Source organism: Terrapene carolina, unplaced genomic scaffold (assembly GCF_002925995.2).
Source record: "Terrapene carolina triunguis isolate 2854851 unplaced genomic scaffold, T_m_triunguis-2.0 Scaffold85, whole genome shotgun sequence".
In the NCBI taxonomy this organism is placed as follows: domain Eukaryota; kingdom Metazoa; phylum Chordata; order Testudines; family Emydidae; genus Terrapene; species Terrapene triunguis.
The window spans coordinates 26,688,754-26,714,208 of record NW_020664436.1 but is presented as its reverse complement, the minus strand read 5'-3'; the positions used below and the strand labels follow the sequence as shown (position 1 = coordinate 26,714,208).

At 40.1% G+C, this 25,455-nt stretch overlaps 1 protein-coding gene across 1 annotated transcript in view; it reads left to right on the top strand.

Annotated features, from left to right (window-relative positions):
• SMOC2 (SPARC related modular calcium binding 2) overlaps positions 1-25,455 on the top strand; it is a 172,526-nt gene that overhangs the window by 127,982 nt on the left and 19,089 nt on the right. Inside the window, exon 9 of the mRNA XM_024215126.3 lies at positions 5,163-5,245. Coding sequence (XP_024070894.1) covers positions 5,163-5,245 — 83 coding nt within the window. The remainder of the gene's footprint in view (positions 1-5,162; positions 5,246-25,455) is intronic.

Below are 25,455 nucleotides of genomic sequence, written 5' to 3'. Positions count from 1 at the left end.
GCCTTTGTACTTCCTCCTCCATGTCCCAGCTGAAACAAAAAAGTGGAGTGGAACATAGAAATGAAAAGAAACATGTACAGAACAGCCCTATAGAATAAAAGGATGAAACCAACAGAATTCTGTAGAAATGTAATGAGGTTCTACTGAAATTAATCCAAAACCCTATCAAATTTGATTATATATTTTCTAGAGGTTTTGTGAACTATCCTATAGAATTATATAGCCGGAGAATAGTTTTCTATTAAATTCAATAGGATAATACAAACAAAAATATAGAAAAGTGATAGTCATCTATTCAATTCTAGGGGCTTCCCATAAGACGGGGGAAAAGGCAGAAAAAAAGTTATCAAATTTTTATGAGCCTTAATAAAGATTCAAGTATCAGAGGGGTAGCCGTGTTAGTCTGGATCTGTATTCACCCACGAAAGCTTATGCTCCAATACATCTGTTAGTCTTAAAGGTGCCACAGGACTCTCTGTTGCTTAATAGAGATTCAGTTTGGGTTCAGTTAAAGGTCTGTCTTACTGTACCACAACATATGGATCACAAGCTAAATATGAGTCAACAGTGTAACGCTGTTGCAAAAAAAAGCAAACATCATTTGGGATGTATTTGCAGGAGTGTTGTAAGCAAGACACGAGAAGTAATTCTTCCGCTCTACTCGCGCTGATTAGGCCTCCACTGGAGTACTGTGTCCAATTCTGGGTTCCACATTTCAGGAAAGATGTGGACAAATTGGAAAAAATCCAGAGAACAGCAATAAAAATGATTAAAGGTCTAGAAAACATGACCTATGAGGAAAGATTGAAAAAAAATGGGTTTGTTTAGTCTGGAGAAGAGAAGACTGAGAGGGGATATGTTTTCAAGTTTTCAAGTACAGAAAAAGTTGTTACAAAGAGGAGGGAGAAAAATTGTTCTTAACTCTGAGGATAGGAGAAGAAGCAATGGGCTTAAATTGCAGCAAGGGCAGTTTAGGTTGGACATTAGGAAAAACTTCCTAACTGTCAGTATAGTTAAGCACTGGAATAAATTGCCTAGGGAGGTGGTGGAATCTACATCACTGGGGATTTTTAAGAGCAGGTTAGACAAACACCTGTCAGGAATGGTCTAGATAAACTTAGTCCTGCCTTGAGTGCAGGGGACTGGACTAGATAACCTCTCGAGGTCCCTTCCAGTTCTGTGATTCTATGATATTTCATTATATGACTGGTTAATACTTCAGTCGAAATCTTGAGCATCAGAATAATCTATTTTTGGGAGGAATATGCCTGAGAAGCAAACCATGAAGTGGCATGAAATGAAATTATTAGACGTGGTTGGGCTGTTATAGCTTCTAGCATCTTTCATCTCTATTTTGGCCACCTTTGCAAACTAATACAAATAGGGCACCAAACAGCTGTAGCTGTATCACCATGCAGGTGGTGGGAGTTTCCCATGTGCTGTGTAACACCATGCAGAGCTGAAATACCCTGTCTTATGTACTGTAAGTTGGTGAGAAACAGGCTTTTTAAACTGTGGGAGCAGCTTTGATCCCAGGAGCTTACATTGTGACTGGTTGCCAGGTGTCATTCCTCCTGATTAATCAGTCAATGGTAAAAGCAGCCATCTTTTTTGCCACAGCTCACATTTCTTGGATTGTCATTTGTGAAGGGGGACTAAATCTCACAGTAACTGCTAGTGAATCAGTCTGACACTGATATGTAATCCACAGCCAGCAGCGTGATCAAAGCCCCATTTTCTTACATTGTCTGTGAGCTTTCACTTGTTAGGATTCCAATGGCACTCCAAGAGTTAAAGACAGGTAAAAGCGAAGCAGAAAGAGATCCTCTTTTAAATAGAATTTAGACAAGTTTCTTATCTGCATTTTATGTTTAATGAAAGGACAATGGATTGATGAAATCACACGATCGGAACCAAAAGGCAGAGGACCTGATTCTTCTCTGCTTTGCACCCAGTCCAATGGAAAATCAGGGTGTGTGTGAGTGTGAGTGACAGAGGAAATTGTAACCCCAAACCTGCAGAATGCTAAGCTAGTTCCATATGCTCTGAGGCAACAAATAAAATAGCTTTATTGTAAACTCCATAGTGTAACCAGTCCCTCTTTTGGTTTAAAAAAAATGGCACCAGTGCTTTCCACATTCCGTTCTTGTGGCAATTCCAGTAGCACTGGAAGATCCAAATGTGTAGTTACAGAGCCCCAATACACACAGTTTTCCTATTGAGTATGATGGAAATTCTTTTCCTGTTTGATATTTCCCCAGTTGGTTGTGCCCCTATCCATTTATTGGGAACTTCTTAAATCAAGGCACTGAGACTCCATAGGGAGGCTCATAAAATACAGACTGTTTACCATTCTGTGTTGTATGAATATTGTTGCAAGCACTCACTAAACTGGCCTCAGTGCAAAACACAGGGTGGATTTATTAGTATTGTCACTTACTTTCCAAGTCAGTATACAATGCTAACAACTCAGAATAGTAGCAAAATGTACAAGGCAGGAATGAATCATGCTTTGTAGCTTCTTTGATTACTCCAGAGTTTTGGTTTAAGACACACGAGAGGCTGCCCCAGGATGGTATTCTGAATTTTAGAAGGATGCGAGCAGGGAGAGAGTGAGGGCTGATAAAATTGGGTGGGCTCAATCCCCAGGTGTGTCAAGTTTACACACAGTACAGCTTGGGATGGAGGATTGGAAGGTGGCTCTGTGCCCCTGCCACCTTTCTGGTCCCCTGTTACTGGGCTGGGCAGGAGCTGAGCTACAGAGCTGCTCTAAGTTATATCACCTGCAACTAGAGGCTGCGGTGGCCAAGGATCTGACGGTGTGCTTTGCCCTGAACCTTCTTATTGTTGGCATGCCCTCCAAGCTGGTGGTGGCAGAGGCATAGATCCAGCTATAAATAGTTAAGTACAATGTAGCCATCACATTCATGATCCAAATATTGTTGACATTTGAAATATCAGCATAGAATCATAGGACTGGAAGGGCCCTCGAGAGGTCTTCTAGTCCAGTCCCCTGCACTCAAGGCAGGACTAAATATTATCTAGACCATCCCTGACAGGTGTTTGTCTAACATGTGTGACAAAGTTCCTCCTCTATCTTGGTGGGTCCTGCGCTTATTGGCAGATTTTCTTGCCTCAGAGATTCACCATGTGGGTTGGGGGAACAGCCCAGAGACCTTCCCCAGTCCAGGTCAATTAGGAGGTTTGGGGGGGAACCCAGGCCCTCCCTCTACTCTGGGTTCCAGCCCAGGGCCCTGTGCACTGCAGCTGTCTATAGTGCCTCCTGTAACAGCTGCATGACAGCTACAACTCCCTGGGCTACTTCCCCATAGCCTCCTCCAAACACCTTCCTTATTCTCACCACAGGACCTTCTTCCTGGTGTCTGATAACACTTGTGCTCCTCAGTCCTCCAGCAGCACACCCTCTCACTCTCAGCTCCTTGCACCTCTTGCTCCCAGCTCCTCACACTCACACCACAAACTGAAGTGAGCTCCTTTTAAAACCCAGGTGCCCTGATTAGCCTGCCTTAATTGATTCTAGCAGCTTCTTCTTAATTGGCTCCAGGTGTCCTAATTAGCCTGCCTGCCTTAACTGGTTCTAGCAGGTTCCTGATTACTCTAGTGCAGCCCCTGCTCTGGTCACTCAGGGAACAGAAAACTACTCATCCAGTGACCAGTATATTTGCCCTCTACCAGACTCCTGTACCCCACTGGTCTGGGTCTGTCACACATGCTCTTAAAAATCTCCAATGATGGAGATTCCACAACCTCCCTAGGCAATTTATTCCAGTGCCTAACCACCCTAACAGGAAGTTTTTCCTAATGTTCACCCTAAACTGCCCTTGCTGTAATTTAAGCCCATTGCTTCTTGTCCTATCCTCAGAGGTTAAGGAGAACTATTTTTCTCCCTCTTCCTTGTAACAACCTTTTATGTACTTGAAACTGTTATGTCCCCTCTCAGTCTTCTCTTTTCCAGACTAAACAACCCCAATTTTTTTCAATCTTCCCTCACAGCTCATGTTTTCTAGATCTTGAATCACTTTCATTGCTCTTCTCTGAACTTTCTCCAATTTGTCCACATCTTTCCTGAAATGTGGCACCCAGCACTGGACATAATACTCGAGTTGAAGCCTAATCAGCGCTGAGTACAGCGGAAGAATTACTTCTTGTCTCTTGCTTACAATATTACTGCTAATACATACTCCTACAGTGCAGGCTGTCAGCTGTAGCTGTGCTAATAGATTGGTAGTAGCAGCAGGAAGCATCAAAACTCACAACGTGATGCATCTGAAGATGGGGATGGGGTTTTAAATGCAGAATAGATATACTTCATTATATAGCATCTTTTACAAGACCATGGGGAAGACAGCACAGTTGGTGGCATTTGATACGTCTACTTGTAGAGGCGATACAAATAGCACAGGGTTTCTTGTTACCATCTGTAACTCACATACTTGCATTAATTAAATGTCTAAGAAAGAGACAAGACATATCATGTATTAAGCAATAACTGAAGATCAGCCAAGTCCATTCCACTCTCCAGTTCAAACCATCCCAACACATCTCCTCGTCCTCCAGACTTTTCTGTAACTGCTAGTCGTTAGTGGTCAGCCTTTCTTACATAAGTTAATGTTTGTTCCAGTCACAATACAGTAATACACAATTTTAGTACTGTAATATTCACCAAGCACAGTACCAGGTTATTGGGGGGGAAGGTGGGGCTAAAACTGTTTTTCAGGAACATCACAACCTGAATAACATGCCAGCTGCCAAACATGTTATATGGTTTACAGCTTTATACATCAGTGTTCTGGTAGGTGGGAGGAACCTAATTTTCTTTTTGTATTAGGTTTCCTAATGTTTCTTTGCTGCCTTGTTTCCTCAGTTTCCCGATCAGTATAATGGGCTCACTAATATTTTCGTAGTGTTGTGAGGATGAATGAATTAATATTTGCAATGAGGTCTTTGGAATATCGACACTATGTATCATTTCACTTCTGTCTATATCCTTGTGTACGACTGTAATGAGAACAAAATTACACAGTTTCGGCTCTGAACAAATGAGGTATAATTTCAGTGTAACCATATAGAGTTCGAAAGAAGAATAAAACTAATTTAAGTTGATTTCAGGCTGTTTTTTCTCCTCTTTGCTTTCCCTGTAGGTACGAACAACCTAAGTGTGATAACAGCGCCAGAGCTCATCCAACCAAAACAAAGGATTTGTACAAAGGACGCCAGCTTCAAGGTAGTGTAATGGATGAGTTTTGCAGCACATGTTTTAATGGTGTTTAACCATTGCAATCACTAGGGGGGGAGTTCCTTACCAATGGCCTAAATAAATAAATAAATGCCGGGGTGTTGCTACATTGGTTTGTCATTGACTGAAGCCTGAGAGTGGAGTTTTGAATTGAGGGGGCTGTAAATAAGGGTGTAAAAATGTTGTAAGATGCAGTAAGATTTGCTTTCTCGGGTCCTGATTCTGCAGACAGTGACATCAATACAAGTTTTTCCACCAATTCAGGATCAAGCCTTTGTTGTATTTGTGTAACTGTAGGTCTAGACAATTGGGTTTTGTGATATTAGCTGCTGTACAAGGAAATTGTGGATCATTCAAAAGTAGGAAATCAGAAACAAGCAAATAATTTGGGGGATTAATTTTTGTGTGTGCTGTGGGAAACTTCTCCGTTCACCACCCACAGAAATTTCTAAATGCTTACTGTGTCAAGAATAAACAACACGGAATGACATCTTCATTAAAGTGTGCATTAGAACTGCCTATCTAGAAAGTAAATGTAATTGCAAAGTATAATTTGAAAAGAAATAGAAGCAGCAAACGCAAACTATATCTGGATAGACTATAAGTAATTATATGTTATGCTCTTTATGGAAGAAAGTATATAATGCATGTTCTTTTAAAACATTCATGGTATCTCTCTATGGTACAAAAACCTGATTTGCACTGAAATTTGAGCCTGGAGTATGAATTTCATGACTCCTTGCAAAACACCCCATCTCTGTTTCTTTTATGAAAATGGGCATGCAATGTTCAGGTTTTAGATGGGCGAGTCTAAGTGCCACATACAATAAACATTGAAATTCAGCACAAGGTCCTCAAATAGGGCTTAAATGGGACTTATGTGGTTAACAGGCCTTGGGCTGACCTACTTCACAGTGGTGAATTTCACCTATAGGGCCAAATTTATCCTGGGTGTAATTCCACTGAAGTCAATAGTTACTCCAGGAATTGTTTTGACCCATAACTCACTATCCTGCCCCTATTGACGCCTACAGGAGACTGGTCATTGACTTCAATGGGGCCAAGACACCAATTACTCCAGTATTTAGTGACTCCCAAGAAATTAAATTTGAAGTAACAACACTCTCACCCTTCTCTGCTTGTAGGTATAAAACTTGAATAGTTAGTTGACTGTGGGTCTTTTGCATATTGTATCTGTGTGTAAAGAATATATTTCTGGATAGCTAAGCTGAAGAAATGGATTTTATATTTAGTTCTGAGTATGGTGGCCTCTGGTCATTCTAATCGCTAGCAAAAATCTTTGAAGAAACTTTTGCCAGGGGGGATAATGCCAGTTTTCACACTTCTCTTCTTGACCCAAATTGGCAGTGTTTTTATGCAGTGCAATAATGAAGATTTGACCAAAGACAGGAATTTTCTGCCAATGAGACTATTTAAGAGAGCTTTCCATGCTGTAAACTTCCACCCGGTAATTTTGGTTTAGTAGGCAATGAGCTTTTGATTCTTTCCTTCCACCCTACAGTATTTTGCATTCTATCAGCTTTAACCCCACAAACCACTGCTGCAATGTGAACTCATAATTACTATGAATTCTATGTGACACAGATTTGGTTGCCTATATTTATGTTGCTTACCCTTAAATAACCTTTGACTTTCAAGTGCTTTGTTCTATTTTAATCTAAAGACAAGTAGTCCTGGTGAAGTCAGCGCAACTACTCACAATGCAAGATTTTAACAGCTGATTAGCAAGATTTTAACAGCTGCATTACTATTTATTATTTCTCTACTTCTGTTAGAAACGATTGGCCACCTCCTCAGCTGGAATAAATCAGGATAGCTCTGTTGACGTCAGTGGAGGTATGCTGATTTACACCATTCCAAAGCAGGTGTTGCCTCAGACTGGCTAGGCATGCAACAGAATAAGGCTGATGGTATCTGGAACCAGGGCTTTAAACCCATGCTTTCCTAAAAAAATGCCAGTTTTTACATTTCAGCATCTTCTCCACCCACTGTTAAGAAGCGTATGTAGTGTACCTTGACCAAGCATAGAATTTGCTTAGGCTCAAAGTTCATGTAAACAAGGAAGTGATGTTGTCATTGGGATCACCACATAGGGCTAGGTTGGTCAACTGATGAGCAGATACCCTTGCTGTCTCTAATCCATTTCTGCAATCAGTTGCAGTAGGCAACAACGCTCCACAACCCCCAACATGGAGAGACTCATGATACCAGCTGCCCCAGCAATGGCTGCTCACTTTTCCCAGCCCTCCCAGATTTTCCTTCTTATGTAGCTGTCTATTCATAATGCTGGCCCTGTCTCTGTACCTACCACCCTGAAAGAAAAGTACTTAGATGAGACACAAACTTGGATCTAGTAGCGCATTGAGCTAGTGCCAGATCACTGCAGGTAGCTGGTCTTTAAGGGCCTAGTTATGCTATCCTTTCACTTACTGAGAATGTATACAGAAGTGTACTCCCACTGAACACAATGGAATTATTCTTGGAGAAGTGCTACTCAGCTAGAGTAACAACAGTAGAACTGGGCCCTTTGTGAGTATCAAAGAAACTCTGTAATCCTGTGTATAGTTTTATAAAATGTATTACCGTTTCATCCAAGAATGTTCTGCCTTTACATAACTTGTATTGATGTCATAGGGGCATAGGACTGGAAGGAACCTCCTGGCTCACTGAGTCCAGTCCCCTGCAGTCACAGGCAACCGCATTGTATAATCCCATTCATAAACGTATCAAACTCTATTTTAAAACTAGTTAAGTTGTTTGCCCCCACTATTCCTACTGAAAGTCTGTTTCAGAATCTCACTCCTGTGAAGGATAGAAGCCTTCTTCTGATCTCTAGCATAAATTTATTCATGGCCAGTTTATATGTATTTGTTCTTATGACAACATTGTCCTTTAGCTTAAAGAACTCTTCTCCCTCCCTGATGTTTGTCATTATATGCCCCAAAGCCTTTTGATACAGAGGTTCTAAATGTGACAAGTTAACGTTTCAGAGTCTGATAATGAAAGAAAAAGAACAAATAATGATAACCCATATAGATGTGTTAACTTGCTAATTCATTCAGGATGTATTCCTTGGGTGATCTTATGAACTAGTCGGCAGCAGCAGTATTGTAACTTTCCAAACCTGGAAAACCCATTTCCAGAGTGTTCTTCACAATATCATCGGAGTTACAGGGATGACCACATTTATCATTTATTGGAGCTGGGAGAATGGTTTGAGCAGTAATGAAAAGCTACCCCAAGAAGTTGTGTGGCAGATTCCAGTACCAAATATTCTGGGCTTTCAAAGTTGGCAGGTGTATGACATTACAGCTGAGCGTTGCTATGGGGAATGAGCACTCAATATGCTCATTGCCAAAATGTGGGTGGCAGGAGCCTTTTGGTTTTAATGAACTTTGTACAGAACTCAAACTGTACAAAGTGCTGCCGTTTTGCCTATCTGCCAGTCTCAACATGAGGTCAAGTTTTATCTCATACATGTATCTACACACTCCACATCTTCAGATGGACTTATGTAGGACATAAGATGTGCATAGTCCTTGTACTAGTCTTCTATATAGAAGTGAATGTCACCCTATGTGAACACATGCTAACTTGAAATACAATACACGATGGTGTGGAAGATATTTCTGAACACAGCTGACTGAAAATTTTCCATCAACACTTTTTTTGGGGGGGTCACAAAATTGGGTCTGACTAATATTTCCTCCCAACCACAAAAAGTATCTGCTTTCTGTGGAAATTTTTTTGACTTCATCATTGGCACCTGAAAACTAACAAGCAAGATGGTACACCATAAGAGAGACTGTCTGGGCCAGGATTACATTTCTTAGCTAGAAGTAACATTATCTTGTGAAGGAAAAATAGTGAGGCACACGGGCATGAACTAGGAAATATAATTAACCTGGATTTTCAGATTTAACTCTTAATTTCTATGGTTTCGTGGCTTTAAATAAGACCATTAATATTGTTTACATTTAAAATTTTGGTTTGTTTAAATTTCCATTTTCTTTAACACTGTTTTTAAAGTTCCTATAGCCATGATACTTCTCCTCATAGCAAGGGCTAATTTGGGGGGAAATTTTAGTTAGGGTAATTCTCAAATTGTAATACAATCTACTGGTTTGAGTTCATATGCAGATGTAGTAAATCCATGTGCTAAAAAAATCCTGAAGGTGCCTTTTTGATTTGTGCTTTAATATTTTAATCTAATTCTTCATTTCCAAATATTTCCTTAGGGCCAGATGATGATCTCAGTTACACCAGTAGAAATCAAGACTAACTTCATTTAAATTATTCTGGATTATTATTGGTTTAAATGAAATCAGTATTTCACCTGTTATAGTTTTACCCTTCCTGGCTGTACCTTGGCTCTCCTAAAAGACCAGCTCCAGATGCTTCCTGCTAGAATATTGGCTCCTGATTAGGTATCAGATTAGTTTGAAGAAAGGATCCTATGACACTTCTCAGAAAAGATCAATGTTTGTCTCTCGATATAAGTGGATTAACTGGCACCTGAAAGGTTTAGTGTTTAATATGTGGAGTTCATGCAAAGTCACAGCATAAGAGGGATCTGAGCTAGTAAAATTTCCCATAGATTTCTAAAAGTTCTCCCTTAGATTAAATTCTGAATTCACAGTTTGGAAGTGAAATATGGACAAGGGAACAGTATGTTCTGATGAGGGCTGAAAAAACGTAATTCACATTAATTGAAAAGACAACTCTTGGCATACAATTTGTCACTGGCTCTACTGTTCTAGTGTGGTGCTTCAAGTCCTAGCCCTGAACAGCTTATACTGTGCAGAACAAAACTCATGATTTGAGTTTTGTAGGAATGCGGCATAGCTAAGTACAGCTTTTTTTGGTTGTTGGCAATTTATTTTCATCCCATAGTTTCACAGGGATAAGTTAGTCTTCACTTCCTCTCCACGTAGAATGGTTCCAGCATTGAATGGCAGTCAGTCTTCAGACACATTCTTAAGTGTTTTAATGCTTAGTACTTTGTTTATTTTTAAAGGCATTAATTAAGTGAATATTTCTGAACAGAGAGTATATTCCTATGAGCTTCTGATTGTCAAGGCAATTGCTCAACTGGCGCACTTCTTTCTCCACTGAATTGTGAATGTCAGAGGATTATATTTTTATGATGTAACCAACATTTTCAATGACTGAGCTAATATTTTAAATATCCCTTTCTGTTACTAAGTCCGAAGCTCTGAGGGGCCCAATCTAGAAGTTCCCTGGCAAAACAGCCAGTGAAGTTGATGAGTGTTTTGCCTGAGCTCTATACTTATCTTCCTGAGACCTATACCTATCTTCTTAGCAAGAGAAGAACCGATAACTTGCATAACTGGTAAATGCTGTCTGTGTTTGAGACCAGTCTATTTATTTAAAAGTTGAATCCACAGCTATAGAATGTAGTGATACAAAGTGACAGCTCTACCCGTTGCACACATTAAAACTGGGTACAAATCACATGAACGGCAAGTTTGGAATAGAACACTGAAGACAATAGGGCAAGATAGGTATGAAATATGTGTTTGGTTGCAGAGGCAAATGAGGGCTGTGGAAATTCTGAATGCAGTAGAATAAATGTTTCACTGCACAGGGTGGGGAGGACATGGAGAGTCTGCACAGAGCATCCACACTTCCTGGGGAGTACTCTGAGCATTGCTCAGCAAGGCTCCGTACACCCGAGCACAGTGTGGGACTGAAGCAGCCATAAGTCCTGCAAAGTCTGCAATAGTAGCTCCAGAGCAGCTGAATCTGGGGAGAGGATTCTGTCCTCATCAGCCTATGCCTGTTTAGCTGGGCTTTGTGCTGGGAAGAGGATCTGGCTTTAATCTCATTAGTTGATCATTATTTTCTTGATCTTACAATGGGCAGATCAAGGAGGAGTACTTGAAGAAGAGAGAGAACAGAGAATACAGTAACAAAACAAAACAGAACAAAGTGTTACAATTTTTTGATATAATACCTAGATTGTAATAGCAATATAACACAATAGGCTTTAGGTTATACAGGAAGCCAAAGCCTGTAGTTATTTTTCAAGGCTCTGTAACTTTCATTCAGTATTCTTGCTTCCTGGATGTCCTGTCCTGATCCCCTTAGCCAGTGCTGGCCTGGCCATATCACTAGTGATTTATCTCAGCCACAATTAACATAAATTGATTATTTTGAAAAAAATCACCAAAACCCTAACTCACTCAAGAACTGTTTAATGCTTCCAGTTTAGTGACAGTTTGCTGAATAATACAAAGTGAAATTTAAAGTAAAAGCAATTCAGCTAGCAGTAAAGCACCGTTGGAAGACAGAGCTGTGCCACTGGTAGCAAAAGAGAAAAGCAGGCTAATTAAAATGTGATATTACTGGCTTGGCCACAGCATTTCCTTCACTGCTCAATTAATAACTTTTTAAAAATGTTATGTAAATTTTAAATGGGCTAAATTGGGAGCAATAAATTCTGACTGTATTTGCTTTCCAGCATATTTTTAAAAACTGTATTTGAATGGAGTGAGGGAGAAGTTTATAAATTCTGCCCTCCCACCTTCCCATAAGAGCTTTTCATACTGGACCGCCTGTTGAATACTGCAGTCTTCCCAAGTGTGTGCTGCTCTATTCCATAGTTAATGTGTCTATTCTGGAGGACAACTAATATAGTTGCAGGAAAGTGACCTTATAAACAGATGAGTGCTAAGACAGGAAGCCTTTAGTCATTTATTTGTCCTTAGAATGGAGGAGTCTCCCTTGAGCATTGGCCTGCTAAACCCAGGGTTGTGAGTTCAATTCTTGAGGAGGCCACTTAGGGATCTGGGGCAAAAATCAGTACTTGGTCCTGCTAGTGAAGGCAGGGGGCTGGACTCGATGACCTTTCAAGGTCCCTTCCAGTTCTAGGAGATAAGATATCTCCTTTTTTATTTTTTTATTTTTTGAAGTCTGGTACACAGCAAGTCTACAGCTGTGATCCCTTGCATCATCCTCTCTCCCACCCTCTGATAAATGAGTTTCTGGTTGTATTTTTGGTATAGTAACCAAATTATGGTTAAGTAAAAGTGTGTTATTCCTGGAAAATAAAGGGCTAAATGGACATGACTCAAACTCCATTCAAGTAAATGGAGCTATGCTGATTTACAGCCGTTAAAGATGTGGACATAAGGAGCAATTCAGGCCCCACTGAAGTCAATGGGAATTTTGCCATTGAGTTAAATGAGGCCAGGATTTCACCCCTAATATTTTTGGGTGGGGGAGAGGAGTTAATAGTTCTGGACTTCTATGATAAAGGTCTTGCAATGAACATATACAGCATATTACTATTTTTCCTTGGTGAGAAGCCTGGGCTAAACCAAGTGAAGCCTCTTTTGCGATAAAACCAAAGCATAACTTAAAAAAAACAACCCACCAACAACACACCCTCCAAAACAACAACATATAATTCTGGGAAATTTCTGGGTGCATGTAATACATTAAATCCAGAAACTAGAACACAGTACAGGAACAGATTTCTTGTTGTTAGCCTGTACACATCTAAAATGATATCCTCCTGGAAAACAGGATGGGGATGTCCATTTTTAGAGCTGATTGAAAAAGGTGTCAAGTTTTTCCTGATTTGAGGGGGGAGGGGATATTTGAAATTTTGAAATTTTCCAACCTCCTCTGTTAATTTCTGCTTCATATTCGAAAGCTGCTTACTTACATACACAAGAATCACGTTGTAAGAATCAGTTTGAGTAATCCGATTTAATTGTTACATCTGAATGAGCACTGCCATCAACATCCAAATGAGACAATGGTATAGAAGCATTATAAAGCCATGGCAAGTCAGTCAACAACAACAGACTGTAACCAGCAACCCCCACAAGCTGTACCATATTGTATATTACCAGCTTAGCAGCACTCAAAAGGGTCTGAAAATACCCATCAAACAAATGAAAAAACAAATGACATTCAAGAAAAAGAGAAGGAAAGAAACATCCACACCCATTGAAAAGGGGTGAAAAGGAGCTTTCAGTCTATGTAACTGAATGACCACTAGAGGTGGAGATCATCAAAACTAACTTCACTATCCGCCACAAGAAATAAGAGAGAGCCGGATGATGCTCCTACTGAGATCAGTGAACCTCAGTGGGAGCTGGATTGAAGCCAATGTCTCTTCCTGCAGAAGTCCAGTGATGAAAAGTGAACAGCTAGCTCACCAATGGGTTTTTTTAGTTGAGAAATACTTCCAGTAAACTTAAAGAAGCCATTAAGGTTTACTGGAAAATACACTAGTATAGCTGTGGCTCTTTTTAAAAAAAAAAGCATATTGCCTACACAAGGGCTATGGGGGAAAAAAAAGAATAATGGCCCCAAGTACCATTTAGTCTAATGAAGTCTTGGGTTTCACTCCGCCCAAACCAGCACTTCTTGGAACCCACTTGGCACTGTTTACTGATGACAAGTATTGAGCCTGTAGAAATATTGTTGACTTTTTAAAAGATTCCTAAAAGCATGTAGCACTTACCTCTCTCTGGAGACAAAGAAGCTTCAGAATTCAGGACACTGATCCCCCCTCACTTGTCCTGCACATTAAGTTAGTCATCATTTGCCTATATTACAGGAAAAGGGGAAATGAAATTGTGCATACTATTTCTATAGGAGAATCTAAAAATTATTAAAGGATCCAAGGGGGAGGGCAGAAAGATGTGTGTTTGATTTAGAAAAAAAAAAAGGGCTCAGAGGAGGTTATGGGGGAAATCAAGATGGCTTCTTTCTTTTGAAAAAAGTCTGTATTAGGGAGTTAAAGGACCACAGAGCCCTTAGAAACAGCTGGTTGGAAATATGACTGTAGATACTGGTGTCTTGTCTGTGCTGGGCATAAAATCCTAGTGCAGAGTGAACCTCTTATCATACTGGAACCCAAAAGAGATTAAAATATTTCCACGCCCCCCACTTTGACACTCTTTCCCCTCAGCTATTAAGCTTTGAGAAATGCAGGAAAAACAGTTGTAATTTCTGGTACAGTGAAGACACGGGATAGGTATCTCCTAACAACCAGGGGACAACTAGGGAGCTGCTTCAAAGAGTTGCCAAAAAAAACAAACAAATCACATACTACCAAAGAATTCCTTCCCACCCCCAACTGGGCAATATTCAATCCTGCGTTATTGACAGATACAAAGTCTGATAATTAACTGGAAACAAGAAATTCTCAGCTTCCCAATGATGCAAACTCCTATCCCTGGAAGTCCTCAACATATTGGACAGTGAAGACATGATATTTTTAATGCATAGAAAAGCTACTGTAAGTCACTTTTACACGTTAAATTTATTAGCTATGCTTTTTCTCTCCCTCTGAGCTCTACAGCAGTGTTTCCCAAACTTGGGACGCCACTTGTGTAGGGAAAGCAGGCTGGTTGGTTGAAGGACGTGCTAGCCACCACTTCCTGCAGCCCTCATTGGCCTGGAATGGCGAACCGTGGCCAGTGGGAACTGCGATCAGCCTTACCTGCGGACGCTGCAGGTAAACAAACTGGCCCGGTCCACCAGGGACTTTGCCTGATGGGCTATGTGCCAAAGGTTGCCGATCCCTGATCTAACCTAACTATAAGGGTAGTTAAGCTCTGGAATAGGCTTCCAAAGGAGATTGTGCAATCCCCATCACTGGAGGTTTAAAGAACAGGCTGGACAAACACCTCTCAGGGATTGTCTAGGTTCACCTGATCCTGCCTCAGCACAGAGGGCTGGACCTGATGACCTCTCGAGGCCCCTTCCAGCACTATATTTCTATGATTCTATGTTATTTCTCCCCTTTATCAAGAATTGTGACATGCTTTCCAGAAACATATCTACAGACTTTCTTTAATCTTACTCAATTATTAGTTGAATTTATCCATCCAGATTTACAACAGTGATTTTGCTATCAGCTATTTACAAAATGTCTTATATACAGGATTTTTTTTTCCTTGTCAAGCCTTATTTTGGAATACGAAGGCCACGTCTATACTACCCGCCGGAAAGGTGGGTAGTAATCGATCTATCGGGGATCGATTTATCACGTCTCGTCTAGACGCAATAAATCGATCCCCGAATCGACGCCCGTACTCCACCTCGGCAGGAGGAGTAAGCGGAGTTGACAGGGGAGCTGCGGCAGTTGACTTGCCGCCGTGAGGATGGCCAGATAAGTCAAACTAAGATACTTCGACTTCAGCTATGCGAATAGCATAGCTGAAGTTGTGTATCTTAGATCGATCCCCCCACCCAGTGTAGACCAGCCCAAAGAAATTGAGACTATTTCCTCTAAATCTACTTAACATAATCCACTTCATTTCTCACTTCACTTCTCAACTCCTTTTCCCATTTTCACATGATCAGTGTCCATGATTTTTGCCACTCCTTCTGGTCTGTGGCATGAGTTTGTAGGTCTTAGAATTCCAGTCCTTTTCTCTTTAAACTTCTCTTGGCAGAGTTTTTCAATCTTATTTTTGGTCTTCCATGCCCTTTCTTGATGTCTTCTTCCTTCCATGCTTTCTTTGCTCTTCATTTTTCTCCCATTCTTATCACATGTCCAGTCCACTTCAAATGTGCACTTTTGCAATCTGTCACAGTTCATCTTCCCCCTAATTTCTTCCATGCACACTCTGTCAACCCTCTGCTTGCTTGCCATTCTTCTCAGTATACTATTTCATGCTACCGGTATCTTCTTTTCTTCCATCTCCTTAAAACCCACTATTTTCAAACCATAGAGCAGGCAGGGACAAACACTTTACCTTTCAATTTGTTACTTAGTTGCAGGTATCACAGTACTCCTGCCACCTTTTTCACTGCTGCCCATGCAGAATTCTCCAGATCTCTCTCTGATGGCACTCAGTACACACATTTTTTTTCCTTCTGACTCAGCTTCTCTCCTGGAACTTTAATCAAGAGCTCTTCTTCCACCTTCGCTATTTGCACAAGTTCATGGTTTAAAGGTAAATGCAAAGAAAACTGATCTTCAAACACAGATGCCTACTCAGATACCATATTTACCTATTCCTCTTTGCTGTCAGACAAAAGGGCCAGATCATCAGCATACGTTAGTTTTCTCTGTATCGCGGATGTCCTACTTATTAACTCCATACCAAGACTGGAGAGGAGTGGACTCAGCACACTGCCTTATCTCAAATCCACCATCACCTCAGAATTCTCAGAAATTCCGTTTATTGTTACTACCTTAGCTAGGGCCTAAATCCAAATGATTATAAAATATATATAGACATGTGTGTGTATTGGTTTGAGCACTGACCTGCTAAACCCAGGGTTGTGAGTTCAATCCTTGAGGGGGCCATCTAGGGATCTCGGGCAAAAATCTGTCTGGAGATTGGTCCTGCTTTGAGCAGGGGGTTGGACTAGATGACCTCCTGAGGTCCCTTCCAACCCTGATAGTCTATATTTTCTCTCTCTCTCTCTCTCTCTCTCTCAACAGTGGCTTTGTAATCAGCTCACCAGATATGGGTTTACTGGAATGCTTGGTATCTACTTGCTTTTTATTTTATATAATCCACCCCATTTGTATAATCTTCTTATTCATTTCCACAGTTATAGAAATGTAAAAACTATGGGCCAAATTCTGCTTCTGAATTGAGAATAATTCCATTGTAGTCAGTGAAGTTGCTCAGGATTTACACTGGTGTAAATGAAAGCAGAAATTGGCCCAGCATATGCAGCCCTCCCGACAAAGAGCCAATTATAAACAGGGGAAGACTCTGTTATATTCGCTGTATCTGCATCAATTTTTAACAGTGAAATACTCACAGAAGGCCAGGAATAAATGGGATCAGTTTGTCCAGAATTAGAAGGTACAAAGCAAACAATGCCTCAGAAAAAGGCTGCTAATTTTTTATTGTATTTATTTGCAGTGGTGGTGGAGGAGTTTGGAATATCTACATTGAATTTTCCAAGATTTAAATATACTGGGCCAGACTCACTCTGTGGTTTCTGCCAGCTTGTTTTAGAAGAAATCAGCTTGCTGGCCCCTAACAGTGGAAAGTCTGCCTGCAGTGGGATTATAGAGGTACAAGCCATCCACAGCTCCTGCTACAGCAGGGGGCTTAGAGCCAGCCAGCACTTGCTCCAAATATGGCTAAGGCCAGCCTGGGAGTGAGCAAGGCCAGGTTGGCTGAGAGATGTACTGATCTCTGTATCTTCCTGGGAACCTCAACCAAAGGGGCTCCCATGGAACTCCAGATGGGAATTTAAGATGCTTCCTCACCAGGGAAGGCATAGGAATATCATCTATAGGCACAGCTTTCCTGTAGGCACCATTGGGTGCACATTGATGTTTCTGCACTTGCTTCTGCAGGGATGAATGTGTCCCAGTAGTATTTATCCGCCACAAAGTACAGCTTGATTGGTAGAAACCAATTAATAAAGGCTGGCATATTTAAGTGTGAAGGTGAATTTAACTTTTCCAGTCATCACTGTGGCTTTTCAACATTTTTTTTGGTTAGAAGTCAGGAACCTCTCTTCCTAAAAATATGAGCTGATGCTTCTAATAATAATCTGTGCATTTGGAAGGAAGAATGTGTGTACACAACATGGGGTGTACTAAGCTCTTGGCACTCGGCTAATTAGGCATTTCTCATAACTATAACCCGCCCTCTTTAGTCATTTAATGGGATGAAAGTTTTCATAACTGCTTGAACAAAGCCTATTTCAGTATCATTAGAGCGCCAGCTGGAATCCTAGGGACTGAGATTATCGGAACTACATAAACAGCACCTAAGAAGAGTTCATGCTCTAGCTGGCATTGACATGGCCATATTGATTTTAACCAGAGTCACAGATAAAAATAATTAGCATTAAATATACAACCCTGATGTCAAATTGTCAGCTAGATCCAGCTCCCATGGAAATCAAGATACATTCCTAGGCTTTCCTGCCAAAATCAGTTTTTGTTCCCTTAATTCCTTTTTTCTCTTCCTAATTTTTTCAGGAAAAAAGAAACATGTTTTCTCACTCTGAACGGTGGGGTTGACCTACTTACTATTTTTTGTAGACTATAAATTGCAGTGACAATTGTTGAAATATATATTTCTATGTGTCAGCAATCCTCCTCTTTCGGTGACATGTCCTCTGTTGTAATTTTTTGTCCCTAGTTTTCTTCTCACTTTGTTCTTGCTGCTGCTGCTTCTTTTTTTTAAAGAATTAGGGCAAACAGAGAAAGCAAACTCACATACGTAGCCAAATTGTTTACATGGCCAGTTCATTACCTTCTAGCATTCTGCATATCTAATTTACATGAATGTTTTAGAAAGGCTCTATAAATGTTTTATGGGCAAGTTTGTGCAGATTAAGCTCACTGGATATGGAAGATTTTGTTCAGGAAATACGTTGTTCTTGCGAAATATTTAACCCAGTAGGGACTACACAAATTATTTGCCTGAAGTATCCATAAGAATGAATCTTCTGAAATATACATCTTGACTCCTATATTAACACTACACACAGTTCTATGGGAGTGAAACTGCTGGATCAAATCCTGTATTGCACAGACATACAGCTAACTTGGCAGCTGAATCTATAAAAAAGATTAATGGACGATACAGTGGCAGTGAATGTAAGGTTCAGAAGCCATGTTTTTACTTATAGCTCTCTTTATGGCTTGTTTAAGAAAAAATGCACTACTGTGGTGCTGGCATTTCCAGTGTTTATAAAAACAGGGCTTGCTGTTCATCTCAAGTTGTATTTAGTTTTGAAGTTCATTAATTTCCCTGACAGAGGCAGGTGGCTTGGTGAAACCAGGGTCATTTGGGAAGCGCGAGTGTTCTGGGAGAATAAAAACTGGCTGCTAATTCTACAGTGAAACCTTGTTTTGTCAAATTCCTCAGCTGCTTGTGCTTTGAGCTTAGAAACCTCACTAAGATCTGGGTGAATGCTTTATTGTTGCTAGCTATCATTCATCTCTAGCTGTGGGGTGTCGTGCAGGCAGACTTCACTTAATAGTCACTTCATGTGGAAGGTTGGAGGGGGAAGAGGCAATGTGAACAGATGCACAGTGGTATGATTCTCTAGGGTCAGCCCATGCAAAATCTCCCCTGGGAAGCAGAGAATAAAACCACAGTATACTGGAGAAAAGAAACATGTATTTCTTATCATAATACTGTTATCTGAATGGGTCTATTAAATCTAGACTCCCGATTCCAAATAAAAGCGTTTCAAATCAGGACTGAACTTCATGAAAAATTTGACCGTTGGGGCCTGACTCTATAAAGCTTTAGAAATTCCTTAATGCAAAAGGACTGTTTGAATACATAGAAAGCTAGTTCACTGTACATTAGGTAAGGTACAGTAACTGCCTTCCCCCATATGAATGTATTTGAATACAGACATGAAACCACACAAAAAAATTGTGGGGACTTGTACTGAGAACTGTAGCAGCCTGGAGGGGAAATCAAGATGGTACAAATGTGAAGAGACACGTTCCCCTCATCTCCTCCAGTAGTTGTGCCAATGAATATATCTATTCCTAAATGTCTGGGTGTAAATGTATTTTTTATTTAAAATAAGGACCAACAGCACTGGCTTGTGCTATACTTGGTATAGGCAGGCATGAGGTATACTTCCCCTGTGCCTCACACCTCACATATAACTATCTATCTGACTGCTGACCTTTTCTTGAGCAGAGACCAGCGATACCAAATTGCGTGGGTCTGGAAGACACTGACAAATGGGAATTAAGATGACTCAACTGGCTTGTGATCAAACCAGAATTTGAACTCCGTTCACCAGAAGTGAAAGACTCGTTCACCAACCGCCCAACACAGCCACCCACAATCTCTGTTTTATCTCTATTTATATATAAGGCAGGCCACATTAATACAGCCAAGATAGCATTGAGTCCCATTTTATACCATGATTAATACAATATGATTTACAGGTAAATAGGTAACAAGTTTGTAGAACAGAAGAGTCATTTTGGATTAAGGTCTGCTTTAGAAGATATAAAGATACAGCTCTTATATAGTGTTTTCCTTCTAAGGATTGCAAAGCACTTCACAAATATTAATTGAACCTCTCAAACTCTTGAGAAATAGGTCAATATTATCCTTGTCACATAAATGAGAAAATTGTTACACAAAAAGACTTAATTACTTTTGCCCAAGGTAGCTATGAAAGGCATTGGATGAGTTGAATGTAGAACCTAAGTCTCCTAAGTATCAGTCCTCTGCTCTTGTTACTAAAGCATGCTGCCTCTATGTTTATATGCCCCCAAACCCACACTGGACTCTAATCCAGCAAAGCAATTAAACACATTCATTGGGGCTACTTGTGCTTAATGTTAAGCATATGCTTAAGTACTGTGCTAGATCAGGCCATTTAAATTCAGGATGGGTGAAGCTTATGGAGTTGCTGTTTGCAAAACCATTTTTTCCCTGAACTCTAAAACCATGAATATTTTTCCAAGGTTGATTTAACTAAATAAGGCCAGAAGGGAATACTGTTATCAGCTAGTCTGACCTCCTATATAACACTGGCCCTAGAACTTTCCCGAAATAATTCAGGAGAACATCGAAGCTTGATTTAAAAATGGTCAGGATGGAGACTCCACCACAACCATTGGTAAATTGTTCTAATGGTTAATTACTCACTGTTAAGAATATATGCCTTGTTTCTAGTCTGAATTTGTCTAGCTTCAACCTTCAGCCATTGGACCATATTATACCTTTCTCTGCTAGACTGAAGAACCCATGATCAAAGATTTGTTCCCAGGTAGACACTTATGACTAATCAATTCGCTGCATAATCTTCTCTTTGTTAAAATAGATGGAGCTCCTTGTGTTTGCCACTATAAGGCATGTTGTCTAATCCTTTAATCGTTCTCGTGACTCTTCTCTGAACTCTCTCCAATTTTTCAACATCCTTCTTGAATTGTGGACACCAAAACTGGGATCAATGTCAAACCTAGATGCCTATAATTTCCTGGGTCATCCCATTTCCTTTTAAAATATTGGCACAACATTAGCTTTCTTCCAATCTTCTGGAACTTCCCCAGTGTTCCAAATCTTATTGAAAATCAGCATTAATAGTCCAGTGAGCTCCTCAGCCAGCTCTTTTAACACTTAGATGCAAGTTATCCAGTCCTGTTGATTTTAAAAATCTTCTAACTTTCGTAGCTGCAGATTAATATCTGCCTTAGATACAAGTGGAATGGAAAGAGTGTTATCATGACTACATCTTCTGTTTTCTTCCTAAATGCAGAAGAGAAATATTTATTGAACACTCCTGCCTATTATGCATTATTATTGATAATTTTCCCTTTTCCCTCTGGTAATGGACCAGTACCATTATTAAGACTCTTTTTGTTTCTAATATACTTAAAAACCTTCTTTTCATTGTCCTTAACTCTGCTTGTCATAGATTTCTTCTTCTGTTCCTTTTCCATACCTTATCAATTTTCCCAATTCTGATATATGTTCATTACTATCAACCTTCCCTTTCTTCCATTTGTTAAATATTATTTATTCTTTATAGCTGCCTTCACTTCCTCTCTAAACCAGGGAGATGTTTTGTTTTCTGGGGTTGTTGTTTTTTTTAACCAATATGGCTTTCTGGGCACCTAGTAAAGTGTTCTTAGACAATTCACAATTATCATTCACATTTTTCTGATTAAATTCTTCCTCCCAGCTGACTGATAACATGTTAATCCCTTTAACTCAATGTCTGCACTGCCAAGGGTGTCTGTATTAGAGCACAGAATGTGTCTGCTGAAATTTGCTTGGAGCTTGCAGTACTTCTCTACCTCTTTTACTCCTCCCTCTTACTTTCTGTGCATGGCCACTCCCTTTTCTTTTGTTCCTTTGTCCTCCTCCTTCCTCTCCACTGTTTCTCTCTTTCATCCTCAGTTACCACACACTATTCTTTCCTTTCTCCCCTTAAATCTTTGGACTTGTCTACACACAAAAATTGCACCAACTTAATTTAAATCTGTTTACAAACAAATCTACTTAAACCCAAGCAAACCCTTTTTGAACATTCTTATATTGGTTTAAACCTCACTTGCCCCTGTAATTAGCAGGCACAAGCTAAACTGAAACAAGTCAAGCTTAAACATGTTTAAAGGTTTAGGGGCTTTTGCTGATTCTGTATTGCTTCTGGCACCTTCAGTTTTTGACCAAGGAGTAGATTAGCTTTTGACATTCCACAACCTTGTGTGTAAACATTCACTGCAATTTAAACCTGCCTTGTATTGGTTTAGCATGCGCTTGTGATTTAGGGTTTATGTACATGCTGAATGGAACAAAAAATATCAGTTATTTCGGTTTAAATCTGTGCGGATACTCTTATTTTGGTATAAAATGCCTTTATATTCATTAGTTAAGTTGATAAAGGGTCAATGTTAACTAAATGAAAAGCATTTTATACCGAAATGAGTGTGCCACTCTTTCATGATTTCTCTGTCCTCCACCCCCACACAGAATGCCCAACTCAGTTTTCTCCTTTCTCTCTTTCTTCACTTCCTTTCCCTCACTACTGTTGAAAGTTGCACCTGCCCAGCAGCACTGTGTTTGAAAGTGCCACCAGTTTTAAAACTGCTACTGTTGCTGAAGATGTTGGGAAGGCACTATTGTGCACACATGCAGGAATAAATGCAACAATTGGTATTGCTGAAGGACATTCCCACTGAAAAGATGCAAGGAGGCGTGGTTAACCTAACATACAGATTAGTGGTCCAGTGGAGAAAGCATCCTAGTAATCCATAATGGATTGCCATCATGTAACTGGATCATCCTACTGTAATATTATCTGAGACATTTAATAAACAAACTGCACACTGTAAATTACTTCACATTAAGTCAGCTGCACTGCAGCCTGGTAGGCATACACTTTAGAACCATAATTTCATTCATCTCCATCTTTAATTTACCTTATTGTGCTTCTGTCATTGCAGGCTCTTAGCTGCCAAATAGTATGTATCCATTTCCTTAATTCTTATTGCACAGTAGCCAAGTTAAGGACAGTGTCAGATTTAACTCTGAATTTCCCTGCTTTTGTGGGTAAAAGTCAAACACCCAATGTGATGTAAACATCAGTTTATTGTTTAATAAAGTACACTATATTGTATTTGGCTCCAGGGATCCATTCTATACAGATGCCAATTTTTAAAGGCTAGTTTGAAAGCCCAACACAACTACCCAGACCTCTGTTAGGGCCCTGCAGTCGTTATTTGGATGCTGATTAGTTAGTTGACCTTCACTTTTTAAAAAATGAATTCAGTCTGCTGATGTAGTCCCTGATCCCACAACATGCCAAGGCACCCTCAACTCCCTTTGACCTCAGGGGAGCTGAGGTAGTCTCAATACTGCATAAGATCACATCCTGTAAAACCATTGCACTGAGCAATTGTAGGGCTTTTCTTTGTTCCTTTGTTTTAGTCATTTCACAGTTTCTTTTCTTTAACTAAAGATTAGCCACTGAGATCTGAAACCACAAGCTGTCAAATTTAGTGTCAGGTATCCATGAAGGTAACACAAATGCCAGCTCCAAGCTAAGGCTCTATCAACACTTCAGATTTCCAAGGATTAGCCCATTCCATGGTAAAGTAATGTTTTAGCGGTTCCTGCTAGCTCTTGCTTTAGCTCAGTTTCTGTCAGCATTTCCAGTTTGTAAATCCCCGTTTTAATCAGTGCTGCAAAAACTCACTCTGGAGTAAAATTTAATCTAAATAACTCACTGGCCTGGGAGCAGTGTAGTGTGTCTCTCCCCTCCTCCCCTGTCCCTCCACCGTCGTGCTATGATTGAAATTGGTGGGAATTAAGTTTCAGATGTATTTGGTCTTAGAAATGGTTTCAATTTTAAAACATGAATTTGAAGAATTGATTCATAACTTTGGCTATTTTAAACATTTTGACATACATTAAACAGAAAGTTGGCCAGGGTATTGGAGTTTATCAAGTGGATGATGTCTATCCTTCCCTTCTCCCACCCCCAGGGCACCATGTGGCTACCATATACCTCTTGTCTGACATCTGTCTCCCCAACTCACCCTACTCCAGTCCAATAGTGTGTTTGGAATCCACATGGCACAAGGTGTGAAGACTTTCTTTGTTGATTCCAAAAATCCTGCTTCCACTTTAGCAGCAGAATTGCACCCATTTTGCTGCATCTATGGAACTCCCCCCATTTGTGGTGTGGGGCAGGGTTTGCCTCATATCCGATTTGCATTCACAAAAAAGGCAGTTCCTATATGGGTCTGAAAACATCCATAAAACACCCACCCAGGCTGCTGAGATATCACAAGGTTCTTTAAATAGTGGCTGATCTTACATGACACACTACTGTGCTGCAACACATGGGGATCATAGTCTAGTAGGAGGGCTCAGCTCTCACCCAGGACACGTTTCTAGACAGCACATCTTGAAGAAAAGCTACCATCTATGCAAATGTTTCTGGGCTGAATCAATTTGAGAACTTTACTCAGAACTTCCTCCATTCTGTTGGTTTAAAGGCAGATGATTACCAGTATCTGAATACAGTCTTTTGTGGCTTGTGTTAGCAAAGGGTGGGTGCAGTTGGGATTCTCACATCTGCAGTGGAAAAAGTCTCACTTAGTCAGAGATATCCAAGGAGGTAAAAGTACAATATCAGTTTGCAGCAAAGGCCACATTTTTCCTGCAGGTTTCCAAGGAGTAGTCTGCTTAAGCTAATTAATTAATGTGGAAATCATCCCCACTAAGCATTTCCTTACACTTCCATTTTTCCATTTCCCTACACAACTGTGCACCTTGCTACTCATGTCATTTCCGGAATTACAACAACATACTGTTTTGTAATTGCTTTTTTTTCTTGATGGACATTTAAATTGTTGTAATTTATTATTTATTATTATTGTTGTGGCTGTTTTGTACTCATCTCCTAAAAGGAAATAGCCACCTGACAAAAATACCTAAGCAACTTAAAAGCAGTAAATTGTTTTTAATTGAAATTTAGTTACTGTATTGCAACATCCAAAATTACACTGACATTCCTAACAATTGACATCCTAAGTGACAACACAGAGGATCAGCTGGCTGTGGTGCTTTTATTAAACTGAATTTGACAAGCTATTTAAGAAAGTGTGGTTATGATCAGAAATGGCACTTGCATACTTCAGTGACAGGTGATTTTGAAATACAGTATATCTGACAAATGTAATCCTGTAAAAATGGCACCTAGTTATTTTT